Source organism: Diaphorina citri, unplaced genomic scaffold (assembly GCF_000475195.1).
Source record: "Diaphorina citri unplaced genomic scaffold, Diaci psyllid genome assembly version 1.1 scaffold81, whole genome shotgun sequence".
Taxonomy (NCBI): domain Eukaryota; kingdom Metazoa; phylum Arthropoda; class Insecta; order Hemiptera; family Psyllidae; genus Diaphorina; species Diaphorina citri.
The window spans coordinates 297048-324188 of record NW_007377518.1 but is presented as its reverse complement, the minus strand read 5'-3'; the positions used below and the strand labels follow the sequence as shown (position 1 = coordinate 324188).

The 27141-nt window shown below is 38.6% G+C and overlaps 2 protein-coding genes across 2 annotated transcripts; both read right to left on the bottom strand.

Annotated features, from left to right (window-relative positions):
* Positions 1 to 2802: 2802 nt before the first annotated feature.
* LOC103522902 (dynein intermediate chain 2, axonemal-like) lies at positions 2803 to 20610 on the bottom strand. The gene is made up of 8 exons (XM_026832764.1): positions 20361 to 20610; positions 18969 to 19135; positions 18413 to 18499; positions 17075 to 17212; positions 16455 to 16669; positions 15603 to 15738; positions 9121 to 9267; positions 2803 to 3180 (listed from the first exon to the last, which is right to left on the bottom strand). Exons 1-8 carry the CDS (start codon positions 20608 to 20610, stop codon positions 2803 to 2805), a joined length of 1518 nt encoding a protein of 505 aa, XP_026688565.1.
* A 1015-nt stretch (positions 20611 to 21625) lies between these two features.
* On the bottom strand, positions 21626 to 23851 carry LOC108254165 (dynein intermediate chain 2, axonemal-like). Its single transcript, XM_017449153.2, has 3 exons — positions 23199 to 23851; positions 22734 to 22895; positions 21626 to 21718 (listed from the first exon to the last, which is right to left on the bottom strand). The coding sequence occupies exons 1-3, from the start codon at positions 23382 to 23384 to the stop codon at positions 21626 to 21628; spliced, it is 441 nt and encodes a 146-aa protein (XP_017304642.1). The 5' UTR covers positions 23385 to 23851.
* Between the last annotated feature and the right edge of the window lie 3290 nt (positions 23852 to 27141).

The following is a 27141-nucleotide window of genomic DNA, read 5'->3' as shown; positions in this document are numbered from 1 at the left end:
CAGAGGAAAGAAACTTGAATCTTGTTGCCAACAAGTAAGTCCGAAGGTTTTTTTCGCCCGATAAAAGATGGCATCTTGAACTGTTCTACCTTCCGACTTCCGGTATGCATCATTGACATGGATTATGGTCACTAGGGTTTGTGCATCATTGAGCAACTTGTCAGACATGGACTGTGGGATAAATTGAGGAAAAACATAATGGCCTGTACTATTCTTGGTTACCTTTAACTTTAGGACAGTGATTCTCAACCGAGGACTGCGGTACGATAGAGATTCCGCGGCACACTAGGATACCGCAGTTTTATCCCAAGGGTGCCAAAAATTTTCAAAGAAAAGTAGGCCGCTGACAACAAAGAAATATTTGCATGATTATTAAACAGTTTAATAACACTTACAACAACAAATTATAAAGATTATAGTATCAAAATACAAAACAATAAAGTTTGATCAAGGGTAAGGTTAATGCCTATGGCATTTTCTCTCTAAAAAAGGTTTAACACCAACATCTACATTTTAGTGTCTCCCACGGCTGTTTTAAAATGTCCCTTGGAAATCAAAGGTTAATGAAACCTCAGAAGTGACAGTAACTTTCTACTCCTTTACTAAAGGTAGGGGACTTTAGACTAGTTTGCCAGGGTGCCACCAAAAGGTTTGTTGCTGAAAAAGGTTACCACGAGACCAAAAAGGTTGGAAACCACTACTCTAATGTGACTGGGCGACCGTAGAACACAGGGCATCTCTAATAATGCATGCTAAAAACCTGATCGCTCAATGTCTAATGAATAGAATGGGTATTATAATAATACTAGTATGTAGTAATATACAAGGTGGCAAGGTGCAAGACATCGTTTTATTCATTACCAAGGTGTAACGAGCAATGTATTTAAAGTCCATGCAGGTAAAACATATTATGGAAACATGTTTTGAGATTTTTTAAACATAGATTACAATTAAACATAGGTATACACTACAACCATACAGCACCAGGGGTGGTCAAATCGAGTCTGTCAAAGTTAGAACATTAATTGAGTGGTCCGGTGCCAGACTTGTCTAACCCTCAGTTTCTTCAACTTGAGATAATGAGACCTAAAGTTGGGCCAATTTTTAAAACCCTGAAATGAAGTATTCCAGCAACATAGTATTTCATCTCATCAGACATTTGGAATTTTGGAAACATACATAGTTGTCGATGCTGGGAACAGATCTTTTTTAGTACTTCCTCCTAATGGAGGTAGCTCGAAATTTTCAAATTTGTGGGTTAGGCAAGTCTGGCACCGGACCACTCAATTGCATTTGAAAAACTTCTTTTACTTTTTTTTTTCAATGGCATTAAGTTTAATGTTTAAGAGCTGGAACCACACTTCCAGTTTAAATTTCGTTCAGGTTTAACTCTCGGATTAAGCAATCTAAAAAAAAAAAAAAAAAAAAAAAAAAAAAAAAAAAAAAAACACAACTCTCCTCGGGTAAAAAAATAAAAAAAAAAAAAAAAAAAAAAAAAAAAAAAAAAAAAAAACAATCAGACTTCGGTAAGGGGAGGTATCAACCAATCAGACCGAAAGGTAAAGTGAGTTTAAACTCTGTGGTCCTGGCCATATGTGTTTTTATATTGGACTGTGTTTATCTTAAGCGCTTAAATCCAAGTTGAGGCCTCGGAGATAATGAGTCTATGAAAAGTTTATCCAGTTTATTTTATTCTTCTTATTTATTATTATTTTAAACCAGAAAGCAAGGTACACCACGACTGAGATGGAATAATCAAATCAACAAAGATATCCCAAAAAGAAATCAAAATCCCAGTCTCATTGAAAACCAAAAAAAAATTAATGATAGAACTTGGTGGAGAGGTTTTGTGAATAGTCGACCTGTTCTACCAAACAGAACGACTTAGGATATGTATGTATGTTTATTCTTCTTCTTTTTAGGAGTGCAAGACCAGATTATAGCACAGGTCTCGAGTGATCTTGATCTTCGTGCTGTGTAGGTCAATAGTAACATTGTCACTGGAACTGGAGCAGTTAGGACAATATTTTGTGTTAAGCAAGGTTCCATCTAGTTTGTTTTTTTTTTTTCTTCCCTGTTGACCTTTTTAGTTTCCGAGTCCTTTTTGTTTTACCCTTTTCACTTTATTTATTTCATCTTTAACCTTTTTCCTAGAGTCCAGAGTGACATAATTCTATCGCAAAATCTTCCGTCAAATTCTTTACATCTACCTACTTTAGAACGGTTTATTCGACACAAAATCTATGTAATATAGATGTTTTGGTCAATATAGTTATTTAAACATATTAACAAATTTGGTTACAGCTAGTAATGTCAAAACAGTAGGTAATAACTACAAATTGGTAAAAAAAAAAAAAAATATCGTAATTTTATTAAGGTCATAGAAATGGCCATCAGGTACCTTCGTAGTTCGTACTTATTATGGTCATCAGGAAAATTACATAAAAATGATATGGATGAAATATGAAACAAATTTAAAGTTCAATGGAGCATCTTAGCAGTTTATCTTGTTAAGAAGATGAATGATTATGACAGTTACATATTGGAAGATATTTTGCGAGTGTGCCGAATACGGTCTATTGACGAAAGAGTGTAGGTAATTTAAACTGGTTTGGTTTCGTCAGTTCTTCTGTATGAGGTGCAATCGCATTCGGGACATTGAGGTGTTCGTGTTCGTGTTTTTTTTTTTTTTTTTTTTTTTTTTTTTTTTTTTCATCATATTGAGATTTTGATTTGGTTTCAGTTTTCGCCTCAACCTCAGCTGCCTCAACTTCAAGTTTTCCCTCAATTTCAGGTTGTCCTTCAGGTTCCGCCTTGGCCCCTTTGACTTTCCGATTTTGATTTGGTTTCAGCTTTCGCCTCAACCTCAGCTGCCTCAACTTCAAGTTTTCCCTCAATTTCAGGTTGTCCTTCAGGTTCCGCCTTGGCCCCTTTGACTTTCCTCTCGCTCTTCTGGTCGAAATAAGACGAGACTTTAGTTGATGTGACGGATCCAGTAACATCTTCCCATTCTTCCGATTCTCGAGATGCAGAAGAGGCAGATATCTCGCTGGTTCGGATGGAGATATCGCTCAGAGATTTTTCGTCTACGACCTTGACTTTGATTTGAGAGTTGGTCAGTCCTAAGTGAGCGGCCCGCTCTGTCACTTGCTTCTCTCGACCACATTCCCGACCGAGTAGCTGTGGAAGAGAAGAGAATGTAGTGAAGACAACCTGTAAAGTTGAATAGAATAGAGACTCTGTTTATACTGCCATTAAAAGGCTGAAAAACACCTCCAACCCCACAGTCTCCTTCAAACATTTGACAATTCTCTAGGGAGAAAAATGAAAATTAGTTAAAGGACCATTTAGGCTGCAACGGTCCAATACAAATGTTACTAATGTCATTCAGGCTACAGGGGTCAAAAAGTATTTATTTGTTTAATGCCAGCAAGGACCATTTAGTTGTGGTTTGTTCAAGGAAATCAAGGAAAAACCAGAAAATGTATCACCAGACCGAAGCTTTGTCTCACCATACCTACTGGAACAGGCGCCAATTGACCTTAAAACTCCAAGCCTTTGTACTTTATAGCTTTTTAATATCAACCTTTTTCCTTGGAAACCAACCTTTCTCCCTGTCTTTCTTACTAACCTTTTTCCCCTGGGGTCCATCATCAGGTTCCTCGACCGGGTCCTCTTCAGGTTGCTTCGTCTCGGTATCTCTACCTCCAGTCTCCTCCATAGGGTCTTCCTCAGTGGAATCTCCGTCATCTCCATCGCCCATGAAGTCATCCGAGATATCTTGGTCTTCATCTTCCATTGCCTCATCCAAATCCCTCTTCTTCTTTTTCTTCCCTCCAGCAGCGCCGCGAAGTTTTTTCAGATTCTCCTTGTGCTAGGGAAGAGGGAGAGGGGACGGATAAAAGGAATTTTAATTGAGCATTAAATGCTCGTCACAAAAATGTCCTTCCTCGCTTGATAAACTACGCTAAATTTTATGACTTTACGCTAAATTTTATGAATTGACTTGAGTACATCGGCAGTATCAGCTGTTTCCAAATATTCTCAGAAATCTTCAGTAGGTACTTGGATACATCTCCGTATTCAAAGCTACGCAGAGTCAAAACTTTTTTGGCTTGAGTATCAGTTGGATCCCTCATTTTCGAGTCCGTTTTTTACTTTCCTTATCCTGTAGGAAGGAAAGTAATGGATTTGACAAAATTTTCGTTGTTTTTAGTGCAAGGTTGAGTACCACTAGATCAGAAATCTTCTGTCTATAATCCTCTATTTTCTTAAACCAAATAGTACTCAAGCATCACAGATCTCAAGATTGACAGGGGAATGGTGTCCCAGATTAATAGACTGGAAAGACGTACTTTCAGATATTTGATGGTACAACTACACGATAAAACCGTCAAGTACGATAAGATCCTAATAGAAATTCAAAGTTGTCTTCAATAGAACAAAGTTTTCAGAGGAAAGAAACTTGAATCTTGTTGCCAACAAGTAGGTCCGAAGGTTTTTTCGCCCGCTAAAGATGGCATCTTGAACTGTTCTACCTTCCGACTTCCGGTATGCATCATTGACATGGATTATGGTCACTAGGGTTTGTGCATCATTGAGCAACTTGTCAAACATGGACTGTGGGATAAATTGAGGAAAAACATAATGGCCTGTACTATTCTTGGTTACCTTTAACTTTAGGACAGTGATTCTCAACCGAGGACTGCGGTACGATAGAGATTCCGCGGCACACTAGGATACCGCAGTTTTATCCCAAGGGTGCCAAAAATTTTCAAAGAAAAGTAGGCCGCTGACAACAAAGAAATATTTGCATGATTATTAAACAGTTTAATAACACTTACAACAACAAATTATAAAGATTATAGTATCAAAATACAAAACAATAAAGTTTGATCAAGGGTAAGGTTAATGCCTATGGCATTCTCTCTCTCTAAAAAAGGTTTACCACCAACATCTACATTTTAGTGTCTCCCGCGGCTGTTTTAAAATGTCCCTTGGAAATCAAGGGTTAATGAAGAAGTGAAAACCTCAGAAGTGACAGTAACTTTCTACTCCTCTACTAAAGGTAGGGGACTTTAGACTAGTTTGCCAGGGTGCCACCAAAAGGTTTGTTGCTGAAAAAGGTTACCACGAGACCAAAAAGGTTTCTCTCTAAAAAAGGTTTAACACCAACATCTACATTTTAGTGTCTCCCACGGCTGTTTTAAAATGTCCCTTGGAAATCAAAGGTTAATGAAACCTCAGAAGTGACAGTAACTTTCTACTCCTTTACTAAAGGTAGGGGACTTTAGACTAGTTTGCCAGGGTGCCACCAAAAGGTTTGTTGCTGAAAAAGGTTACCACGAGACCAAAAAGGTTGGAAACCACTACTCTAATGTGACTGGGCGACCGTAGAACACAGGGCATCTCTAATAATGCATGCTAAAAACCTGATCGCTCAATGTCTAATGAATAGAATGGGTATTATATTAATAGTAATAGTAATATATAAGGTGGCAAGATGCAAGACATCGTTTTATTCATTACCAAGGTGTAACGAGCAATGTATTTAAGTCCATGCAGGTAGAACACATTATGGAAACATGTTTTGAGATTTTTTAAACATAGATTACATTTAAACATAGGTATACACTACAACCATACAGCACCAGGGGTGGTCAAATCGAGTCTGTCAAAGTTAGAACATTAATTGAGTGGTCCGGATAATACTAGTATGTAGTAATATACAAGGTGGCAAGGTGCAAGACATCGTTTTATTCATTACCAAGGTGTAACGAGCAATGTATTTAAAGTCCATGCAGGTAAAACATATTATGGAAACATGTTTTGAGATTTTTTAAACATAGATTACAATTAAACATAGGTATACACTACAACCATACAGCACCAGGGGTGGTCAAATCGAGTCTGTCAAAGTTAGAACATTAATTGAGTGGTCCGGTGCCAGACTTGTCTAACCCTCAGTTTCTTCAACTTGAGATAATGAGACCTAAAGTTGGGCCAATTTTTAAAACCCTGAAATGAAGTATTCCAGCAACATAGTATTTCATCTCATCAGACATTTGGAATTTTGGAAACATACATAGTTGTCGATGCTGGGAACAGATCTTTTTTAGTACTTCCTCCTAATGGAGGTAGCTCGAAATTTTCAAATTTGTGGGTTAGGCAAGTCTGGCACCGGACCACTCAATTGCATTTGAAAAACTTCTTTTACTTTTTTTTTTCAATGGCATTAAGTTTAATGTTTAAGAGCTGGAACCACACTTCCAGTTTAAATTTCGTTCAGGTTTAACTCTCGGATTAAGCAATCTAAAAAAAAAAAAAAAAAAAAAAAAAAAAAAAAAAAAAAAAAAAAAATTTTGGGTATGAATCCAAGGCCTTAGGAAGTGCATTACTTAAACTTACAACGCTGTACATAACTATCTAATTATTCAAGCAATGAACTCTCAAGAATATGTAAGATTAAATTATTCAATTTAAAAAGGTCAGGAAAAGAAATGGGACTTACAACCCTGTACGTGATTATTCAAGGTAAAAAGGTCAGGAAAAGAAAATTTAAAACAATCAATATTGACTCAAAGGATATTCCCACATGAGGATGCAATACTTACAATTTGAGTAGTATCACAGCAATAAGGCTCCATTCAGAGGCTTGGAACATGACATTGTGCGCAGTCAGATTGAAAGTGCGTACCAGAGTGCGCAGGTCAGAGCTCAGGGAGAGATGAGCTGCGCCCAGGAGACGAAGTATTTCGGGTAGACTGAAATGAGAGAAATATTTTGAGGGTATAATGATCGACATCGATGGAGGGTTATCGTAGATTCTTATCGAGGTACAAGATAAATAATAGTTTGTGGAAAAAATAAATAAATAAATATAATAAAAATGGTTTGACAGAGGGAACTGTAACTCCTAAGGTTTTATCGTCCCGAAATCGAAGAGAGAAGGATAACAGGATACGGGACAGACAGCCGTTCCAAGAACAAACCTTATCTGTTGAGGATAAGATTTGCTCCGGGTGGTAATATCGTAGAAAAGAATTGGGATGCACGTGGAAGAATGACCTAGTAGCCAAGTTCCCGACCTTTGAAATCAACAAAAACAACGTTCCGGGCGGGAAACGAACCCGCGACCTCATTTAGGTTTGACTCTTGTTCGTTGAATACTCACATCTTGTTTAACTTGTCCAGGAGAATTTTGCGTCTCAAAGCATTCTGAGCGTGCATATCCACAGCAGGTATTACTGGAGTCGGGATTTCATCACCTTCCTTCTCCTCTTGTGATTCTTCAGCAAATGTTACTTTTCTCTTATCACCTGTAGTTAAAATAAACAGGTGGTTCCATAGGTAAACTTTAGAAAGGCCTTCCAGAAAATACCTCCTTCCAAATGATTAACAGACTCAAAATCTAATAATGAGGTGGGTAATTTTCTCTCTGTTGATTATGATTGTGGGTTTCCAAGTATTTATGCAAGTATAAATGTCCGCAGGGGAAAAATTCAGCTTTTCTCTGGTTCAGTTGAATTAGGCCATTTTCTTGTATTTATATTTAATTTTATTATAAATCATTTTTATATAAAATCATAAAATTGGACATAAAGGAAACCGTGGTTGTTCTCACCTCTGTAGAATTCGTTCACTTTGATCATCATCTCTTCTGTTTGAGATTTGAGCTGCTCATAATCCGGCACAGGTTTCTGCGGTCGTGACTCCTGGCCTGTCAATTCGGAATCCTCCTGTTCGTCCACTATTTCCAACATGTTCAGCTTCTTGCACAACTGCATGTACTTGTCGTAGGCGCCTTTCTGATTGGTGGAAAATAACAGGAAATAAAGGAAGAGGTTGGTAAGTTATTGTCCTTGGAAGAAATCGAAAAGGAAAAGAAGGAAATAAAGAAACAGTCGATTGACATACCAAAGGTACCTGTTTGGAATATAGATCTAAAAAAAAAGAAGCTCTACCGGGTATGTAACCCGGGACCTCTGGTGTGTAAGCCTAGTGAGTATTACCTATCCCCTTCGATCCGGAACTTTCTAGAAAATGTTATAAATCATACACTTACATTTTTTCCGAGCAATTGATTCATATGTGTTTCCGATGTTGCATTGACCTTTTTCATAACTTCCGCATGTTCTTTATAATGTTTATTTGTTTCAAGCAAAACATTTTGTACTGCAGATTCCCCTAGTAGAAGTATGAGTGTGTCTACCGACATCCATTCTTTCAAATTAGATTCTAACGATAATATTTTGTTCAGTTTTTTATCTCGATCTGCTTTTTCATCTTTTTTCTTGGTGTTTTCTCGAGCTCTTGATTGTTTGAATTTAGATTGTCTTTTGTTGTCTTGCACGCTTTCTGTTGGTCTGTCATGCAATGTTGGTACTTTGTTTTCAATTATTTCTTTGATAATGTTGTTTTCCTTTTCAGTTTGTGGTGTTTTATCACAGGCACTTGGTATCTCGTTTTGAATACTATTGGTACTTTGATCTACACTTCCCTGATCTTGTCTTTTGTTGTCTTGAGCACTGTCTTTGATATTTGATGTTGATATTTCGTTTTCAATAATTTCATTGACAAGGTTGTTTTTCTTTTCAGTTTGTGGCATTTTATTGGAAGGCCTTGTTATCTCGTTTTCAACATTGGTCCTTTGAGCTACACTTTGTGGACTGTCATCAATTTCAGTGTCAACTTTTGTTGTGCTACTATCTGCCACACTATTCTGGTTAGGATTGACGTTTACTGGATGTTTGCTATTTTCTTTAGTATTCTTATCTTGATAATTTATTTTGACAGATTCATTTAATTCAGTATGACTATCTTTTTTATTTGTTTTAGGACTGACAGTAGGATCTTGATTTTTCTTCGCATCACTGTTTGAGTTATTTTGAATTAGTTTTGTGACATTTATGATACTGTCTATGTCTGCCATGATTTCATTTAATGTCATTTGATGAGGACCATTTAGTTGTGGTTTGTTAAATATGACGGAAGAAAATTATGATTTACGTACGAGCCTTCTCTGTTCAAGCTTGAAAATTTAACTTTTTCTAGCGACAAAAATAAAGCCATATAGAAATCGACTAATTCTGAAAATGTTCGCATAATAAGTTCACTTACGTCATCCAGAAAAACTTCATCTTCTTCGTCACCAAGGAATGTGTTGTCTGTATATCTGATAAGATGGAGGTCTCCCTTTACAGAACCAACAGCTAATAGATCCCCTTCTTGTCGACAGCGAGCCACAATCAAAGCCTCGTTACATACCTGAAGATATTGAAAGTAATAATTCAGTTTTTTTCTTTTTTTCAAGGAGCCAAAAGGAAGGAGCTAAGTTAAAAAAGGCAATCTGGCTGTTGCAGGGCCCACTCAGCTTCGTGAGGAAAATGAGTAGCTATGTAATATAAATGTGCATACCGACCGGTCTCAGCATGCTAGGAAAACTTGGGCGCTGGATTATTGAGATATTTGGAAAATGCTACAATGCTGCAGTGAGCACCAAAGTTGTGATAGTAATATTATGATGTATAATAACACAAATAAACGGCATTTATTTATTTTTTTACTCTAAATAGGTACCTTGAGAGTATTGATGGATTGACCCAGTTTGACTTGTAAATTCCAAGTGTCCACATGTCCCGAGATGTGATACTGTTTCTTGGGAATATTGCCAAGAGAATGGCCACAAAGGACATAGCCACATTTACTCAGGATGGCTCTTTCTTCAACAACATCCTGATAATGGGATTGATTGATATCAAACAACTGAAACAAAGAGTGTAAATGAAATATTTAAAAAGTTTGTTATTTTGGTATGAGAGAAAAATGTATTATTATTATTATTTTTTTTTTTTTTTTAATGAAAGTTAGACATTATTTATTTTTGGATCTTCTATTGTTTGTAAATTAATATAAAATCACAAACCCAATAAATTACGAGGACAATCAAACAGCAACATTGTTGCCTGGGGCAATCTCTAATACCCCCCCCCCCCCCACACAACTAGTAAAGCACTTACCTTACTGAGAAATTCATCTTCTGTTGGAACATTATCGATGAAGCTTTCTACAATTTGCAAGGCTTTGGCATTTCCTTCTTTCTTTTTCTGCAGTGCTTCCTGCAGTTGTTCCTTTCTGAAAGAAAAAGTACATTGAAATTTTAACTTAATAGCCAACGCCAACAGTACCTCTATGTAACACATCCAGTTAAAATCCACCATACTCAATTTTGTTAATTTTAATGACACAGGTGTCAGAGTCATTATGAGCTGCAAGAAATAAACCAAATACCTAGAAGATAATTAAATTAATTTTATTATTAGACTTGAAATTACAGAGGAGAGTTTAAAGTGACAATGAATGTGAAGGAATAATGGAATACTTACGTCATATTTTTCAAACTTTTCTTGCTTTTGGTTGGTTTTCTTCGTTCCATTGTAGTGGAGGTTTACCCTTATAGATTTGTGAAACACACAAACTTAACAAAACTAATTTAAATTAAATATCCAACAATTACTACCTAGTTATAAAATAGGGCAGTAAAAAGGCAGTTCCTAAAAAAATTCATACACAAAAATCCCAAGTAACAAAAATTTAAAATTCAAAATTTCGCGCGTGAAATTTTTGTAAAAAATAAACAAACAGGTGCACCAACACAAGAAGCGAAAAGTTACCAAGAAACAAAGTGAGGTAAGATGGGGTAAATGGAGTCGCATGGTTCAAAGTCGAACACTTGAAATCGGTACAAACAGTGAACGTCTTTTATCATCGAAATGAAATAAAACAAATCAAGCAACAATCAACAGGCTTTATTTTGAAATCCAAGGCATCTTTAGCTCTTTGTACGCTATTTTTTCCTCTCCTTTTCCTCTCTTTCCTTTTTTTTTCATCCCTGTGTACTTTTGCATCAATATTTATTATTTTCTTCCCATTTTCAAGTGCAGGATCATCGTTGTTTATTGTTTTTTCAAGGTGCTGATAGCTTGTCTAGAACTTCATTGACCGTGTTATCCTTGCTTATTTATTTTCTTCATCTTAGGATCTCCTCAGGTTTCGTCAGAAGTCCGTCATCATTGGCGCGAGGATCTGTGATTTTTTCGCGTCTTTTCTAGCGTCCAACTTTTTTCTGGAACTTTTTACCGTCGATCTTTTTCTGAGACTTTTTTGTTTGTGCCGATTTCTTGCCATATTTGTCCTGTTAGGGGAGAAGAAAGGAAATTGAAATAGATATGCAAAAATATAGGATACCCAACTAGGAAAGAAAAATAAATAATAATTAGATACCTTAAGGCTTAAGGTTTGTAACAATTTTAACAAGAGCTTCGAAATCAAATCAAGAAGGTACCTTTGTTTTACCTCGTTGGGAAAGCGAACAGAGAAGGAAGACATGATAGGAGAAAGTCAGCCGTTCCAAGAACTAACCCCGGGCGGGAATCGAACCCGCAATCAAGTGTAGGTACCTCCAGTGAAATTAGTATCGTATAGTAAAATAGTTACTGACTGTTTAATCAAGGAACAACTTTGCCAGCCTAGTTAGCTTAGTTGGTAGTGCGTCTGCCTTGTAAGCGCTAGGCCGTGGGTTCGATTCCCGCCCGGGGCGGATTTTATCCTGATGGGATAATGTTCGTTCTCGGAACGGCTGGCTTTCTCCTATCCTGTCTTCCTTCTCTCTCCGATTTCGGGACGATAAGACCCTAGAGTTACAGTTCCCTCTGTCAAACCTCTTAAAAAAAAAAAAAAAAAAAAAAAATAGAGAAGTGGTCAATGTAATCAAATTAAAATGTTCCTTCTGATATTATGTTGTTTCATAGGTACCACCTCCCTCCCAAATAAATGAGGAGGTTCAACAGACCTAAAGCACCGTTCAAACCGGTGGAAAATTGGTATAATACGTCGGTGAAACCGTCATAATAAATTGGTATATTGGTAATACCGGTATAATTTATTGGCTTGAGATGTAAAGGCAGTGTTTTCCGCCCGCCAGTACACTCGACCGTAAAACACCAGCCTTACTCACTTTACACCGCTTTTTCACTAGATCTTAGCCTTTTGCGTACAGAATCAATTTCACCAGAATCGCTCTTACGGTAGGATTCATGTCCCACATGAAACTCAAGCGTTGTTGTTACAGTCAGACGTAAACAAAACATTTTTTTCAAATACGGTAGGATTCATGTGAGACATGAAACCTCCGAAAAGCGATTTGTGGTAGGCTTCATGTCACACATGAAATTGTTCCCTCGCTTTTAATTTATTTTCTTTTTTTTCCTAGTTGAGATAGAAACATCTGGTTTTTTTTGTCTTCTTCGGAAATCTTCGGACTATAATTCCGAATGCTTTGGAATCATAATAAACAAACACCGGCTTTTCAGTCTGCATTTGAAAGGAGCAAAAGATACACAAGTTCCTAGGCACGTCCTACCGTAACGCCTCCTATCTGTAAAAATCAAGCCGACCGTAGCGAGTAAATCTGTAGCTTCATGCTGGACATGAATCCTACCGTATCGCCAGATTCAAGTTATATTTCTCCTACCATAATGGCGGAACCATGATTTCATGTGACACATGAATCTGTCCGCAAAAGGTTAAAATGTACAAACCTCTGTTGATGTTGTACAGAGAAATAGGAGATGCAGTAGTCACAGAAGATTTAAAGCCAGCAATTTAGCTACGTTTGACACACAATAATGGTTATGAAGTCATGTCAGAGCGTTAAGAGCCCGTTCCCACTTGTCATTCGGTCGGGAAAAAAAAATCGAGTCGTGTGTAGTGGGAACACTTATTTAAATTACATTGCCTACAGGACATATTGTGTCGTTCGGGAAAAAATCGTGTCGTGTGTTGTGTTGGGGGAACACCCTCATTTAAATTACATTGCCTACAGGACATTAGAAAAAAAAATCGCATAAATCTCACAAGGAGTACCTACCTCTTTCACTAGTTTCCAGAAGTTCCGTGTAGCGGCTTCCACCTCCCCGGACAGGAACTGTACTGCTATTGGATCAAGCTCCTTGACTACCGAAGGTTCCTTCACAGACTCTGCCAAAGCTTTTGACCCAGTAAGGGCGTCTGACTTGGATCCCGCAAGGGCTTCGTCAAAGTCCACAAGTGGTATTCCCTCCATCGTTTTCGATTTTGATTTGGTTTCAGCTTTCGCCTCAACCTCAGCTGCCTCAACTTCAAGTTTTCCCTCAATTTCAGGTTGTCCTTCAGGTTCCGCCTTGGCCCCTTTGACTTTCCTCTCGCTCTTCTGGTCGAAATAAGACGAGACTTTAGTTGATGTGACGGATCCAGTAACATCTTCCCATTCTTCCGATTCTCGAGATGCAGAAGAGGCAGATATCTCGCTGGTTCGGATGGAGATATCGCTCAGAGATTTTTCGTCTACGACCTTGACTTTGATTTGAGAGTTGGTCAGTCCTAAGTGAGCGGCCCGCTCTGTCACTTGCTTCTCTCGACCACATTCCCGACCGAGTAGCTGTGGAAGAGAAGAGAATGTAGTGAAGACAACCTGTAAAGTTGAATAGAATAGAGACTCTGTTTATACTGCCATTAAAAGGCTGAAAAACACCTCCAACCCCACAGTCTCCTTCAAACATTTGACAATTCTCTAGGGAGAAAAATGAAAATTAGTTAAAGGACCATTTAGTTGTGGTTTGTTCAAGGAAATCAAGGAAAAACCAGAAAATGTATCACCAGACCGAAGCTTTGTCTCACCATACCTACTGGAACAGGCGCCAATTGAAAGAAGCCGAGTAGCAGCACAACTTCGCCTCTGTGGGAGAAACGTGAAAATCTACATCAACAGGATGACCTACGGCTGGAATCAGGAGGAAATCTGCACTACTTGTAATCAGCGGAAACCTGAGGATATTCAGCACTTCCTGGTGGATTGTCCACAATACTCGTCACTGAGATCAAGGTACCTACGAGATATATTGGATTCAAGCAACAGCGTCAAAATGGTGTTGGATATCAAATCCAAGGATCATTTAAATAATTTATATTATTATGTACAGGGTACGTTGAAATTAAGAGCCTTTCTGCTCAATGAGTGAAAGAGAGAGAGAGAGAGAGAGAGAGAGAGAGAACACTTTGTGGACTGTCATCAATTTCAGTGTCAACTTTTGTTGTGCTACTATCTGCCACACTATTCTGGTTAGGATTGACGTTTACTGGATGGTTGCTATTTTCTTTAGTTTTCTTATCTTGATCATTTATTTTGACAGATTCATTTAATTCAGTATGACTATCTTTTTTATTTGTTTTAGGACTGACAGTAGGATCTTGTTTTTTCTTTGCATCACTGTTTGAGTTATTTTGAATTAGTTTTGTGACATTTATGATACTGTCTATGTCTGCCATGATTTCATTTAATGTCATTTGATCTTTGCTTTGGGAAGGTTTCTCAATTTCACTTGGTTTGACCCTGACATGCCCCAAATCAATTTCATCACCTGTTATGTCTCTTCCTCTTCCACTGAAAAGTAATAGAATGAGGCACAACTTTAAATAATTAACCATTGTTGAACAAAAGCAAAATTTAAATATAGGTATAAAATGTCTATCTTGAGGTATTTGTGCCAAATTTGAGAGTGAATTTTTCAAACTGACACAACTTTAAATAATTAACCACTGTTGAACAAAAGCAAAATTTAAATATAGGTATAAAATGTCTATCTTGAGGTATTTGTGCCAAATTTGAGAGTGAATTTTTCAAACTGTTGGGATAAAGAGACTACATGTCCTCATTTGACTGTCTAAATCTAAATACTATACCTAGGTAATGTATAGCATCCACAAAAAAGAATAAAAATCTTACCTTGCAGCCTGGTGTAATAGTTTAAAATCTGTTGTCTAAATACTATACCTAGGTAATGTATAGCATCCACAAAAAAGAATAAAAATCTTACCTTGCAGCCTGGTGTAATAGTTTAAAATCTGGAACCCTCTCAGTGTCTCTCATCCATAAAGGACTTGTTAACATTTGATCTTTGATGTAGTTGGAACATTTGAAACAGTTGTTACTGCAAAAGTTCTGTAACATCCAAGAAAAAGTTGACAAACCCTGGAATCAAGAGTCACTGTTTGGTGCAAATGACATGAATAAACAATAGTTAAGTAAAGCACCTAATGGAAAAAGAAGAAGAAGAAGAAGAAAAAGAAAAAGGCAATGTTATTACACTTTGTCATGGGGGCTAGCACAGACTGGGCAAGTAGAAAATGAGACTATTCCAGACTTAAGTATACCAAAGATAAAATACAGGATAAATATTTTCATTAAAAAAGGGTAAAAAAAAAAAATCCATAATCTCACCTTGCGTTTTTTCTTTTTTTCAAGGAGTCAAAGAAGGAGCTAAGTTAAAAAGGCAATCTGGCTGTTGCGGGGCCACTCAGCCTCGTGAGGAAAATGAGTAGCTATGTAATATAAATGTGCATAGCGACCAGTGTCAGCATGGTAGGAAAACTTGGGCGCTGGATTATTGAGATATTTGAAAAATCCTACAATGCTGCAGTGAGCACCAAAGTTGTGATAATAATATTATGATGTATAAAAACACAAATAAACGGCATTTATTTATTTTTTTACTCTAAATAGGTACCTTGAGAGTATTGATGGATTGACCCAGTTTGACTTGTAGATTCCAAGTGTCCACATGTCCCGTGTCTCGAGTAGCATGTATCACAGCAGGATGGCTAGGTGACCAAGTACCCCACGTTACTAGATTTGGTTCTGGCCTGAAAGTGAAGATTATACCAGTCGGTAACAGTAACGTACATTAGGCATTGCTAGAACTATGGGACATGATCTCAGGTGATAGTCCAAACACAGCACTCCATAGAGGTACGTTAACAAGGATTTTCGATATATTGTAAAGCTGTTAGAGAAATGTATGGAATGGTCGCTATTTAAGGCCGTAATTTTGAAAAAGTCGATCAAACTGAAGACAGAGATTCGATAAATTATGTAGATCAAAAATGCCCTTTAGCCCCATTGTTAGAACTATGGGACATGATCATGATCTCAGGTGATAGTCCAAACAAAGCACTACATAGAGGTACGTTAACAAGGATTTTCGATATATTGTAAAGCTGTTAGAGAAATGTATGGAATGGCCGCTATTTAAGGCCGTAATTTTGAAAAAGTCGATCAAACTGAAGACAGAGATTCGATAAATTATGTAGATCAAAAATGCCCTTTAGCCTCAGGCCTTAGCTCGCTCATATTTCGCAGAGAGGTTCCACAATTTATGTACATCAAAAGTCTCCCTGGACCGAGTGTTGAGAAATGAACGGTTCGGCCGCTATTCTCATTCCCAAGAGAGTTCCCATTTCTCAGGACTTTATATTTCGTCCAAAGTCACTTGAACTTTATAACCTATTAGAACTACTTGTTCTATTGGGTTTGTGCCATTTTGGACCCATAATAAACCAGTAAGCTCAATTTGACTTACCGTAAGCTCATAATGGCGCTATGCATCAGCTCATCTGAGAACAACTTCAGCCGGAAATCGCCGGCAGTGACCACCACATCCGGACAATCTTCATGTCGCTCCACAGAATAAACCGGACCTATGTACACCCTACTGTCCAGGTTCACTTGGAGTCTCTCAGACGGGAATTCGGTCATTCGATCCCCGTACATAACGTGCCCGGATTGGGTGCCAACCTGGACATGAGGGAGTGGGGGGGGGGGAAAGAGGAATAGGGTGGAATAGTATATAAATATAAAGATGGAGGACTCAGTAACTTTGTTAAGTTCCATATTATTTAAGGTGAAAATAATACTTTTGGAGGGTTGGTTTTATTGAGCAACAGACATGTTTCGCCCACTTAGCATCATCAGTGTGTAAAAAGGAATATTACACTAAAGAAAAATGTCCAACTTATAAATAGTTTGGACATATTTTTACTGAAGCTACTGAAGATCGCCCGAGTCTTCGAACTCGGTTCAATGAGCTTAACTCGGTACACAAAAAGCCCACTCTGAGGCTTAGCTGTAGGCGTAAACGGCCTTAAAGTGGGGTTAAGCTTATGCGAATTTATGAATCTCATAGTACCATTAGTAACTCACCAGATATTTATGGGGTTCTTCCGTGTTAACTTCTAGTGCGGTAACTCCCAGAGCTCTACAATACATGGGTTCCGAATTCACATCTGTAATGACTACTTCCAGAGGTTCTGTCAAGTAGCGAGTATCCCACCATCTGATCTGAAATGTGAAGGTTCGTATTTTAAAATGACCTTCAATTTGTGCTTAAAACGACCTCGAACTTCAGCTTAAAATGACCATCAACTTCTACTTAAAATGACCTTCAACTTCGGATTAAACGACTTCAAACTTTGGCCTAAAATGACCTTTAACTTCTGCTTAGAATAATCTTGTACTTCCTCTTAAAAGGACATTTAAAATTAAGTTTAATTACGTTCAACTTTGGCTTGAAATGACCTTTAACTTTTTTACTTAAAATGACATTCAGCGTCCACAAGAAATGACCTTCTACTACAGATTAAAATGACCTTCATCTTCTGCTTATAATGACCTTAAAATTTTCATGGAATAACCTTCAAATTCCTTTTACGTAATATGTATGTAGAATAACGTTCAATTTCAGCTTAAAATGACCTTTAAGCTTTGAATAACATCTCTTCCACTACTTACGCTGCCTTCCAATACTTACGCTGTCTTCCGAAACTTATGCTACCTTCCAATACTTACGCTGTCTTCCAAAACTTATGTTATCTTCAAATACTTACGCTGCCTTCAGAGCCACCACTGAATACTTCATGTCCAAACATCTCTTCCACTACTTACGCTGTCTTCCGAAACTCATGTTACCTTCCAATACTTACGCTGTCTTCCAAAACTTATGTTACCTTCCAATACTTACGCTGTCTTCCAAAACGTATGTTATCTTCAAATACTTACGCTGCCTTCAGAACCACCACTGAATACTTCATGTCCTCCTTCATCCAACGTCCACTGAACACACGTCACTATCTCCGGGTGATCATACTGTGGAGAGAAAATTAAAATGACCTTTAACTTCTGCTTAGAATAATCTTGTACTTCCCCTTAAAAGGACATTTAAAATCAAGTTTAATTACGTTCAACTTTGGCTTAAAATGACCTTTAACTTTTTTACTTAAAATGACATTCAGCGTCCACAAAAAATGACCTTCTACTACAGATTAAAATGACCTTCAAATTTTCATGGAATAACCTTCAAATTCCTTTTACGTAATATGTAGAATAACGTTCAATTTCAGCTTAAAATGACCTTAAAGCTTTGAATAACATCTCTTCCACTACTTACGCTGCCTTCCAATACTTACGCCGTCTTTTAAAACTTATGTTATCTTCCAATACTTACGCTGTCTTCCAAAACTTATGTTATCTTCAAATACTTACGCTGCCTTCAGAGCCACCACTGAATACTTCATGTCCTCCTTCATCCAACGTCCACTGAACACACGTCACTATCTCCGGGTGATCATACTGTGGAGAGAAAATAATGTGATTTTGATCAAATTCCACCACTATATTGGTGACATTTATCCTGAGGGGATAAGGTTCGTTCCCGGAAAGTCTGGCTTTCTCCTATCCTGCCTTCCTTCTCTCTTCGATTTCGGGATGATAAGAACCAAAAAGTACAGTTCCCTCTATCAAACAACTTGCAAAAAAAGTAACAAATTTGTGTGTTAACTTTTTATGTACGTACATATAATTGTATATTGTAGTTTGCTGATTTAAATAAGTAAAGGGCAGGTCTGACTGTTCATCCTGGCATTCAACATTACTAACTATTCTGTTGGATATCTCACCTGTGGTTCAGTCTGGGCTACAGGGCAAGGTCCTACCCTGACATCCCATAGGGCTAGACCTCCACTAAGATGTCCACTGATTAGCAGGTCTGACTGTTCATCCTGGCATTCAACATTACTACCTATTCTGTTGGATATCTCACCTGTGGTTCAGTCTGGGCTACAGGGCAAGGTCCTACCCTGACATCCCATAGGGCTAGACCTCCACTAAGATGTCCACTGATTAGCAGGTCTGACTGTTCATCCTGACATTCAATACAAGTGGCGGCACTAGTAAGAACTAGAGTGAGGAGAGGCCGTGATGAGATTTCTGTGAGGAGAGAATACATAGCTTACTATAGAGTTTTTTAGGCTGCAACGGTCCAATACAAATGTTACTAATGTCATTCAGGCTACAGGGGTCAAAAAGTATTTATTTGTTTAATGCCAGCCTAGTTAGCGATGGCGTGTCTGCTTTATAAGCGCTAGGCTGCGCGTTCGATTCTCGTCCAGGGCGAATTTTAATTCTGAAAGGATAAAGTTCGTTCTCGGAACGGCCGGCTTTCTCCTATTCTGTCTTCCTTCTCTTCGCTTTCGGGACGATAAGACCTTAGCAGTTACAGTTCCTTCTATCAAACCCCTTGACCTGGCCTAGTTAGCGATGGCGCGTCTGCTTTGTAAGCGCTAGGCTGCGCGTTCGATTCTCGTCCAGGGCGGATTTTAATCCTGAACGGATAATGTTCGTTCTCGGAACGGCTGGCTTTCTCCTATTCTGTCTTCCTTCTCTTCGCTTTCGGGACGATAAGACCTTAGCAGTTACAGTTCCTTCTATCAAACCCCTTGACCGTAAGCGCTAGGCTGCGCGTTCGATTCTTGTCCAGGGCGGATTTTAATCCTGAAAGGATAAAGTTCGTTCTCGGAACGGCTGGCTTTCTCCTATTCTGTCTTCCTTCTCTTCGCTTTCGGGACGATAAGACCTTACCAGTTACAGTTCCTTCTATCAAACCCCTTAACCCATCCTTTAGGGCTGTTTGCCCCTACACCTTAGGTGAGCTTTTTGTGAATGGAGTTAAGCTGAAACCCAATTATTTATTCAGGCTAAACGTGTAAAAAAGTAGCTATTAATTTGTTCAAGCAAAGCTTTTACTAATGTCCATCTCGAAATCACGGTCCCCTTGACCCATCCTTTAGGGCTGTTTGCCCCTACACCTTAGGTGAGCTTTTTGTGAATGGAGTTAAGCTGAAACCTAATTATTTATTCAGGCTAAACGTGTAAAAAAGTAGCTATTAATTTGTTCAAGCAAAGCTTTTACTAATGTTCATCTCGAAATCACGGTACTTGAACCCAAGGACCCGGGACTTTTCAGAAGGATAAACAAGGCATATTCTATTCTACTCTACTGTGACTTACCAATGTCCCACAAGTACGAAGGGGTGGCATAGTCCCAACACTTCCGATATTGGGTATCAGCAAATCACGGTACTTGAACGCAAGGACCCGGGACTTTTCAGAAGGATAAACAAGGTAGATTCTATTCTACTCTACTGTGACTTACCAATGTCCCACAAGTACGAAGGGGTGGCATAGTCCCAACACTTCCGATATTGGGTATCAGCATAGGCCCCCACCACATGCCCATGTCCTAACCAACACACATGGCGTAGAGGTCGTCTCAACTCGTGAGGATCCGAAAAAGTCGACACCAGTTCACCGTGAAAGTCCTCTTCTAGATCCAAAGTATCTTGGATGTCGAACATATGCTCCGGGGGGCCTATCTGCTCAGCAGCCACGCGATCTTCAATCATCTGTGCAAGATAAGAGATCGTAAGGTTCAAATCCCAGTCAAGACATGAATTTTTAACTAAAGGGAGGAGAATTTTAATTGTTTTGAGCATAAATGTTTGTCACAAATGTCGCTTCTTGCTAAAAACACACACACGGACCAATGGCTGAAACTTTGGATTTAGGCTCTAGGGACCTCAAAACGTGTTTTGGCACTAAAATTTGACCATCGAAAATTTGACCCGATTACATTACTTTCCTTCCTATAGGATAAGGAAAGTAAAAAGACGAGAAACTCCCGGACACGGAAAAATGGCTGAAACTTTGGATTTAGGCTCTAGGGACCTCAAAACGTGTTTTGGCACTAAAAACTGACCATCGAAAATTTGCCAATGGCTGAAACTTTGGATTTAGGCTCTAGGGACCTCAAAACGTGTTTTGGCATTAAAAACTGAAGGATAAGGAAAGTAAAAATAGAAGTCAACTCCGATTACTAGACAAAACAAACCAATATTGTTTTGGGCACGATCTGACCTTAATAGTTATTTGTTTTCATCATATTTGAACCCCAGAATGGTTGGTCTTTTTGACATATAAAATTTGCAAACGTGTTTATTAGAGACAACTCATTTACACTATAACGATGTGTATTTCCACATCGGCACCAACAATGACACTTGTCCCACCAATCAAAGTAAAATTACCTACTCAGATTTCAAAGATGAAGGACACTTGTTCCACCAATCAAAGAGAATTACCTACTCATATTTCAAAGATGAAGGACACTTGTTCCAGCAACCAAAGAGAATTACTTCCTGGTATTTCAAAGATGAACTGAATCCCCTACACTCATTGGTTGAAAAAATGTTGATCTGAAGATAGGGCTAGCGTAAATCAGCCTTTTAACTAGGGAGTTTCACTTCCAAGGGACGGACGTGCTAAGCAACGACAAGAGTTTATGTAGATTACATATTTAAAACAAATACATTACAATTTATACATAGGCCTTATCAGTACCGAGGAAATCACAGAAATTGTTTATCTATGGAACTCTAGATCTAAAGTATCTTGGATGTCGAACATATGCTCCGGGGGGCCTATCTGCTCAGCAGCCACGCGATCTTCAATCATCTGTGAAAGATGAGAGATCGTAAGGTTCAAATCCCAGTCAAAACATGCATTTTTAACTAAAGGGAGGAGAATTTTAATTGTTTTGAGCATAAATGTTTGTCACAAATGACGCTCCCTGCTAAAAACACTACGCTAAATTTTATGACCCGACTTGGATTCGAACCACCAACTTCTAGAACCCTCATGCCTAAATGACGATTCCGATTCCTATTGCCAATGTATGAAAATGGCGAACCATCTTCACAAACTCACAACAGGCTCCCGCCATATTATGTTGGACTCACTGCTGTTCACCTCTTGGTGAACAGCAAACTGGGCCCCAGTCTTTACTTACCAGTGCCTACCAACTAAAACCTGCAATGCGTCCGACCTCACAACATAGGAAACAGATCATCCCGGAAACACGCGTGTATTGCTTCAGGAGATACAAATAGTGATCCAAAGGACCCAAAAAAGAGTTTCGAGTCAATAGCTCGAAAAGGGAATTGAGGTAAAAATAGAGAAGAATCTGGTGTTACCTGCCTCGGTGGTGTAGTAGTTAAAACGCTAGCCTCGTAAACAGGAGGGCGTGGGTTCAATCCCAGCCGAGGTATGGAATTTTATCAATATAATTTGAGATTTTGACCACAATAATAGTATGTAGTAGCCTACTGCTAGAGTAAAGGGACAGTCCTATACAAGTACAAATAAGCACTATTATTATTACCTTCCCCCAGTCAGCTCCCATGGCGTAATGGTCACTGCGCTCGCCTTGCACGCGGGAGACCCGGGTTCGATTCCCGGCGGGGTCAAGAAATTTGTACTTCCCCCACTGGTCGATGGTATTATTGATGTCTTCACTCTTCTCCATTTTCCTCCGATAGCGCGAAGTCTCTCCCAAGTTGGTCGGATCAATATCTTCCGACCATCCGCCCTCTTCATGATACAACCGTGACTGGCTGTTGCGGGGCCCACTCAGCCTCGTGAGGAAAATGAGTAGCTATGTAATATAATGCGCATATACTATTATTATTACCTTCCCCCACTGGTCGATAGTATTATTGATGTCTTCGCTCTTCTCCATTTTCCTCCGATAGCGCGAAGTCTCTCCCAAGTTGGTCGGATCAATATCTTCCGACCATCCGCCCTCTTCATGATACATCCAATCCGACTTTTGAGTACTGGACATGGCTCCGAGCTGTAGAAATGAAGAAAGAAGTGGTTGAGCTAAAGTGGTGAGTTCCACGTTTTACGCGACGGGTTTGGCTATTTTAAGCACGTTCCGAAAACTACTGTGTGATTCCTTAGACGAAATTTCCGATAATTCGTCGATTCCCGCCTGGGGGCGAATGTTTTCCTAAACGAATAATGTTCGTTCTCGGAACGGCTGGCTTTCTCCTATCCTGTCTTTTCTCTCTTCGATCTCAGGACGATAAGACCTTAGCAGTTACAGTTCCCTCTATGAAACCTCTTAAAAAAAAAAAAAAACTCCTTAACTTACCTTGTGTCTCCTGTAACGTTTCCAAGTGTACACCCATCGGCTGACTTGATCCTTCGGTTTGAATTTGGCTCGAAGTTCAGGATCCGGATCAAAGTTGAACAATACCTGGTCATCTCGACGGAACTTAATGTGGCGGCCTAAAGTCTTGCGAGCTCTCTGATAGCGGAGCTTTCTCTTCGCGTTCATGATGGCAGAAACTTAGGAAGAGACTAACACTCAGAAAATGGGTAATAGGTATTTAAATGGGCACTCCACACAATGAATTAGTACTCAAAACAGCACTCAATATAATTTATTGTCTTCAAGAGAAGAGAATGGGTTGGTACTCCACAAAATGGATTAGTAGTACTCAAAAGAGTTAACTAGCACTCAGAGAATGGGCTGGCACTCAAGAGAATGGGCTGGTACTCAGATACAATGGTACTCAAAACGGTTGACTAACACTCAAGATAATTGTCTAGCACTCAACACAATGGGCTAATACTCAATGTAGTTGACTATCACTCAAAACTTACTAAAGCTCAACACAAGCACTCTAGATAGACAAAAATGACAACTAGAAATTGAAGAATTTTAAGAATGCTTTGTCACTACCGTGTCGGGTGGAATATTGGAAATCTCGAGCTTTGATGATTTCTTTTGGCCAGTCTGCTTAGCATTTTGTTAATTCTACAAAGGCCGCAGTTTTTACATGGTTTTGCACTCAAAACTTACTAAAGCTCAACACAAGCACTCTAGATAGACAAAAATGACAACTAGACATTGGAAGAATTTGAAGAATGCTTTGTCACTGCCGTGTTGGGTGGAATATTGGAAATCTCGAGCTTTGATGAATTCTTTTGGCCAGTCTGCTTAGCATTTTGTTAATTCTACAAAGGCCGCAGTTTTTACATGGTTTTACTTAACTTGAGCTCTCTGTTTGTTTGTAATTTGTTGTTGATGCTCACAATGTCACAGTCGTCCCGTTCTATTAGGTACTCAAAAGTCATGTAGGAAAAATCCGAAGGTTTTGCTCTAAAATCTACCTAAGGTTCAGACCACCTCTTATGCCGGCCATTCATACTCTGGCCGTCTGACAGAGTGGCCGACATAAAACTTTCCACGGAACAATACGTCCCCGCACACTGCCCATGTGACATGTGCCATATTTTGTACGAGTATCTATCTATCAAACGCCCATTTACATAACATACAGATAGACATGATAGCTCTAGTTATACAGTTCATAAAAAAACCATGTAAAGAATTTCATTGAAAGAAATAGTCATGTACAGACACAGACAGGAACAGGACGGGTGAGCCAAGAACGAATAGACGAAAGGGTCATCTATGTACAACGAATACCAGCGAGTCAAAATGCACAGGAAGGAGGAATAGGGTGGAATAGTATATAAATATAAAGATGGAGGACTCAGTAACTTTGTTAAGTTCCATATTATTTAGGATGAAAATAATACTTTTGGAGGGTTGGTTTTATTGAGCAACAGACATGTTTCGCCCACTTAGCATCATCAGTGTGTAAAAGGAATATGTATGTATGTATGTATGTTGCAAATGTCGGTTTCTTTGACCATTAGGCCATTTTTCCTCTCGCATCCTAAATATGATGTCATGCGTCCCAAAGTAAAAGGAATATTACACTAAAAAAAATGTCCAACTTATAAATAGTTTGGACATATTTTTACTGAAGCTACTGAAGATCGCCCGAGTCTTCGAACTCAGTTCGGAATGAGCTTAACTCGGTACACAAAAAGCCCACTCTGAGGCTTAGCTGTAGGGGTAAACGGCCTTAAAGTGGGGTTAAGCTTGTGCGAATTTATGAATCTCATAGTACCATTAGTAACTCACTAGATATTTATGGGGTTCTTCCGTGTTAACTTCTAGAGCGGTAACTCCCAGAGCTCTACAATACATGGGTTCCGGATTCACATCTGTAATGACTACTTCCAGAGGTTCTGTCAAGTAGCGAGTATTCGAACTCAGTTCGGAATCAGCTTAACTCGGTACACAAAAAGCCCACTCTGAGGCTTAGCTGTAGGGGTAAACGGCCTTAAAGTGGGATTAAGCTTATGCGAATTTATGAATCTCATACTACCATTAGTAACTCACCAGATATTTATGGGGTTCTTCCGTGTTAACTTCTAGTGCGGTAACTCCCAGAGCTCTACAATACATGGGTTGTAGCAGTTACAGTTCCCTCTGTCAAACCTCTTGAGAAAAAAAAAGACTGTCGAAGAAAAACAGTTTATTTAGCTGTCATTTATCTCAACCGTATTGGATTATTTCACGAACCCTGATAACACGAACATCAGATTTTGATTGAATTTGACGAATGCACGTTCGAAAATTTTCCGAAATCGTTTTCTCTATAACTTTCGAATGGGTTATCTGATTTTGCTGAAATTTTTTGTTGGTATTGAGTTTTTTTTTTTTTTTTTTTTTTTTTTTTTTCCCCTACTCTACATAATCACAATACACGCTCTCAACACACACTCACCATACCACCTCATAACACTAACTTCATGGGTGAGAGTTATGCAGTTAGTGCTGTCCGTAGCTGGAATCTACTTCCTGAGGAGCTGAGAACCTTGGATAATCGTCTGGCATTCAGGATCTTGACGAAGAGGCATTTCTTGGAAAGTCAACAACAATAATGTAATCTTCAAAGTTTTTTTTTTTTTTTCTACATTTCTTTCTTTTTCTCTTTTTTTTTTCATTTATTTATTTATTTATGTAGGTATTCTCTTTTTTTCCTGTATATTATCTTCATTTGTTTCTGTATATTATCTTTATTTCTCTGTACATTATCTTTATTTATTTATTTTCACAGCTGCCATGTAAGTTGATCACTTTTGGGTGTTATGATGTAATTTTATGTATATCGAAGGGACCATACGTTTTCAAAAGTTAGGACAGGATCTTTACAGCTGTCATGTAAGTTGATCACTTTTGGGTGTTATGATGTAATTTTATGTATATCAAAGGGACCATACGTTTTCAAAAGTTAGGACAGGATCTTAAGTTAGGGAAGAATTCGATCCGACTTTGCCGAAAGTAAACCATCCTAAACCATACGGAACAGTGTGGTTAGTGGTTACCTGGTTACACAATACACACCACAATTTCCGTTCCGTTCCTAGATCGCACCGTTAGGTTCACCGACGCGTAACGCGACGTTTCGTGTACTTTTCTTCTTTTCCTAAAATTAAAGTTACACCAGACTTGAATCAGAAGGGAAATGGGGGAAAATGCCTCGGTGGTCTTGTGGTCAACGTGCTCGTCTGGTAAACAGAAGGGCGCGGGTTAGGGCATATAATTTTATTCTCATTTGTTAAAGCGTTTATTCCCATGTGTCCCACATATCCCATAGAGAAACAAGCAGTAAAATTTATTGATGAGTCGCCCAAAGTTTGGACTGCCAGATGACACAGCATAGAACTCCTAGGATTAGATGGTAGAGAACGCCTTTTACATACAAATCTGCTTAAAAATTTAATATGTATTCCTTTCGGTTTCGATAGCAGTGCGATTTCAAGATAGTATTTTTACAGAGTAGTTATATGTTCCTCGATCGTGGTTAGCCATTGAGCAATCTTGGATCAACTCACCCTTAGTGGTTTGTGACTAACTCCTTTTTCGCAGAACTGTGAAGTCATGGAATTCGGGAAATCCTACTGATAAGGACCTGAGATCTAGGGTTGCCAGATCATTTTCAGCCCAAAACGGGACAAGCGACCTAAAACGTAAAAAAAAACGGGATTTTGGATGAAAATACGGGACAAGCAGCTTTTTTAACCCCCCCCCCCTGGCCCTCACCCTGCAATTTTTGGAAGAAAAAAAAAACACTCAATTTTTTAAAATCAACTGTTTTTTCTTCAGATTTATTAATGAAATTAGAAATTAAAAATTATTCACTTCTCATATTTTTGGAAAATTTTAATTT

Bases quoted from the DNA above. Each gene is read 5' to 3' on its own strand.
- LOC108254165 (XM_017449153.2), bottom strand. From the start codon at position 23,384: ATGAACGCGAAGAGAAAGCTCCGCTATCAGAGAGCTCGCAAGACTTTA. The intron at 22,896-23,198 runs GTAAGTTAAGGA...TCATTTCTACAG, and splicing joins AACGTTACAGGAGACACAAG to CTCGGAGCCATGTCCAGTAC. The intron at 21,719-22,733 runs GTAATAATAATA...CATCTTTCACAG, and splicing joins CTATCGACCAGTGGGGGAAG to ATGATTGAAGATCGCGTGGC.
- LOC103522902 (XM_026832764.1), bottom strand. From the start codon at position 20,610: ATGATTGAAGATCGCGTGGCTGCTGAGCAGATAGGCCCCCCGGAGCAT. The intron at 17,213-18,412 runs GTAAGTATTTGA...TTCACATTTCAG, and splicing joins GTGGTGGCTCTGAAGGCAGC to ATCAGATGGTGGGATACTCG. The intron at 3,181-9,120 runs GTAAGTGAACTT...TCTCTTCCACAG, and splicing joins ATGAAGTTTTTCTGGATGAC to CTACTCGGTCGGGAATGTGG.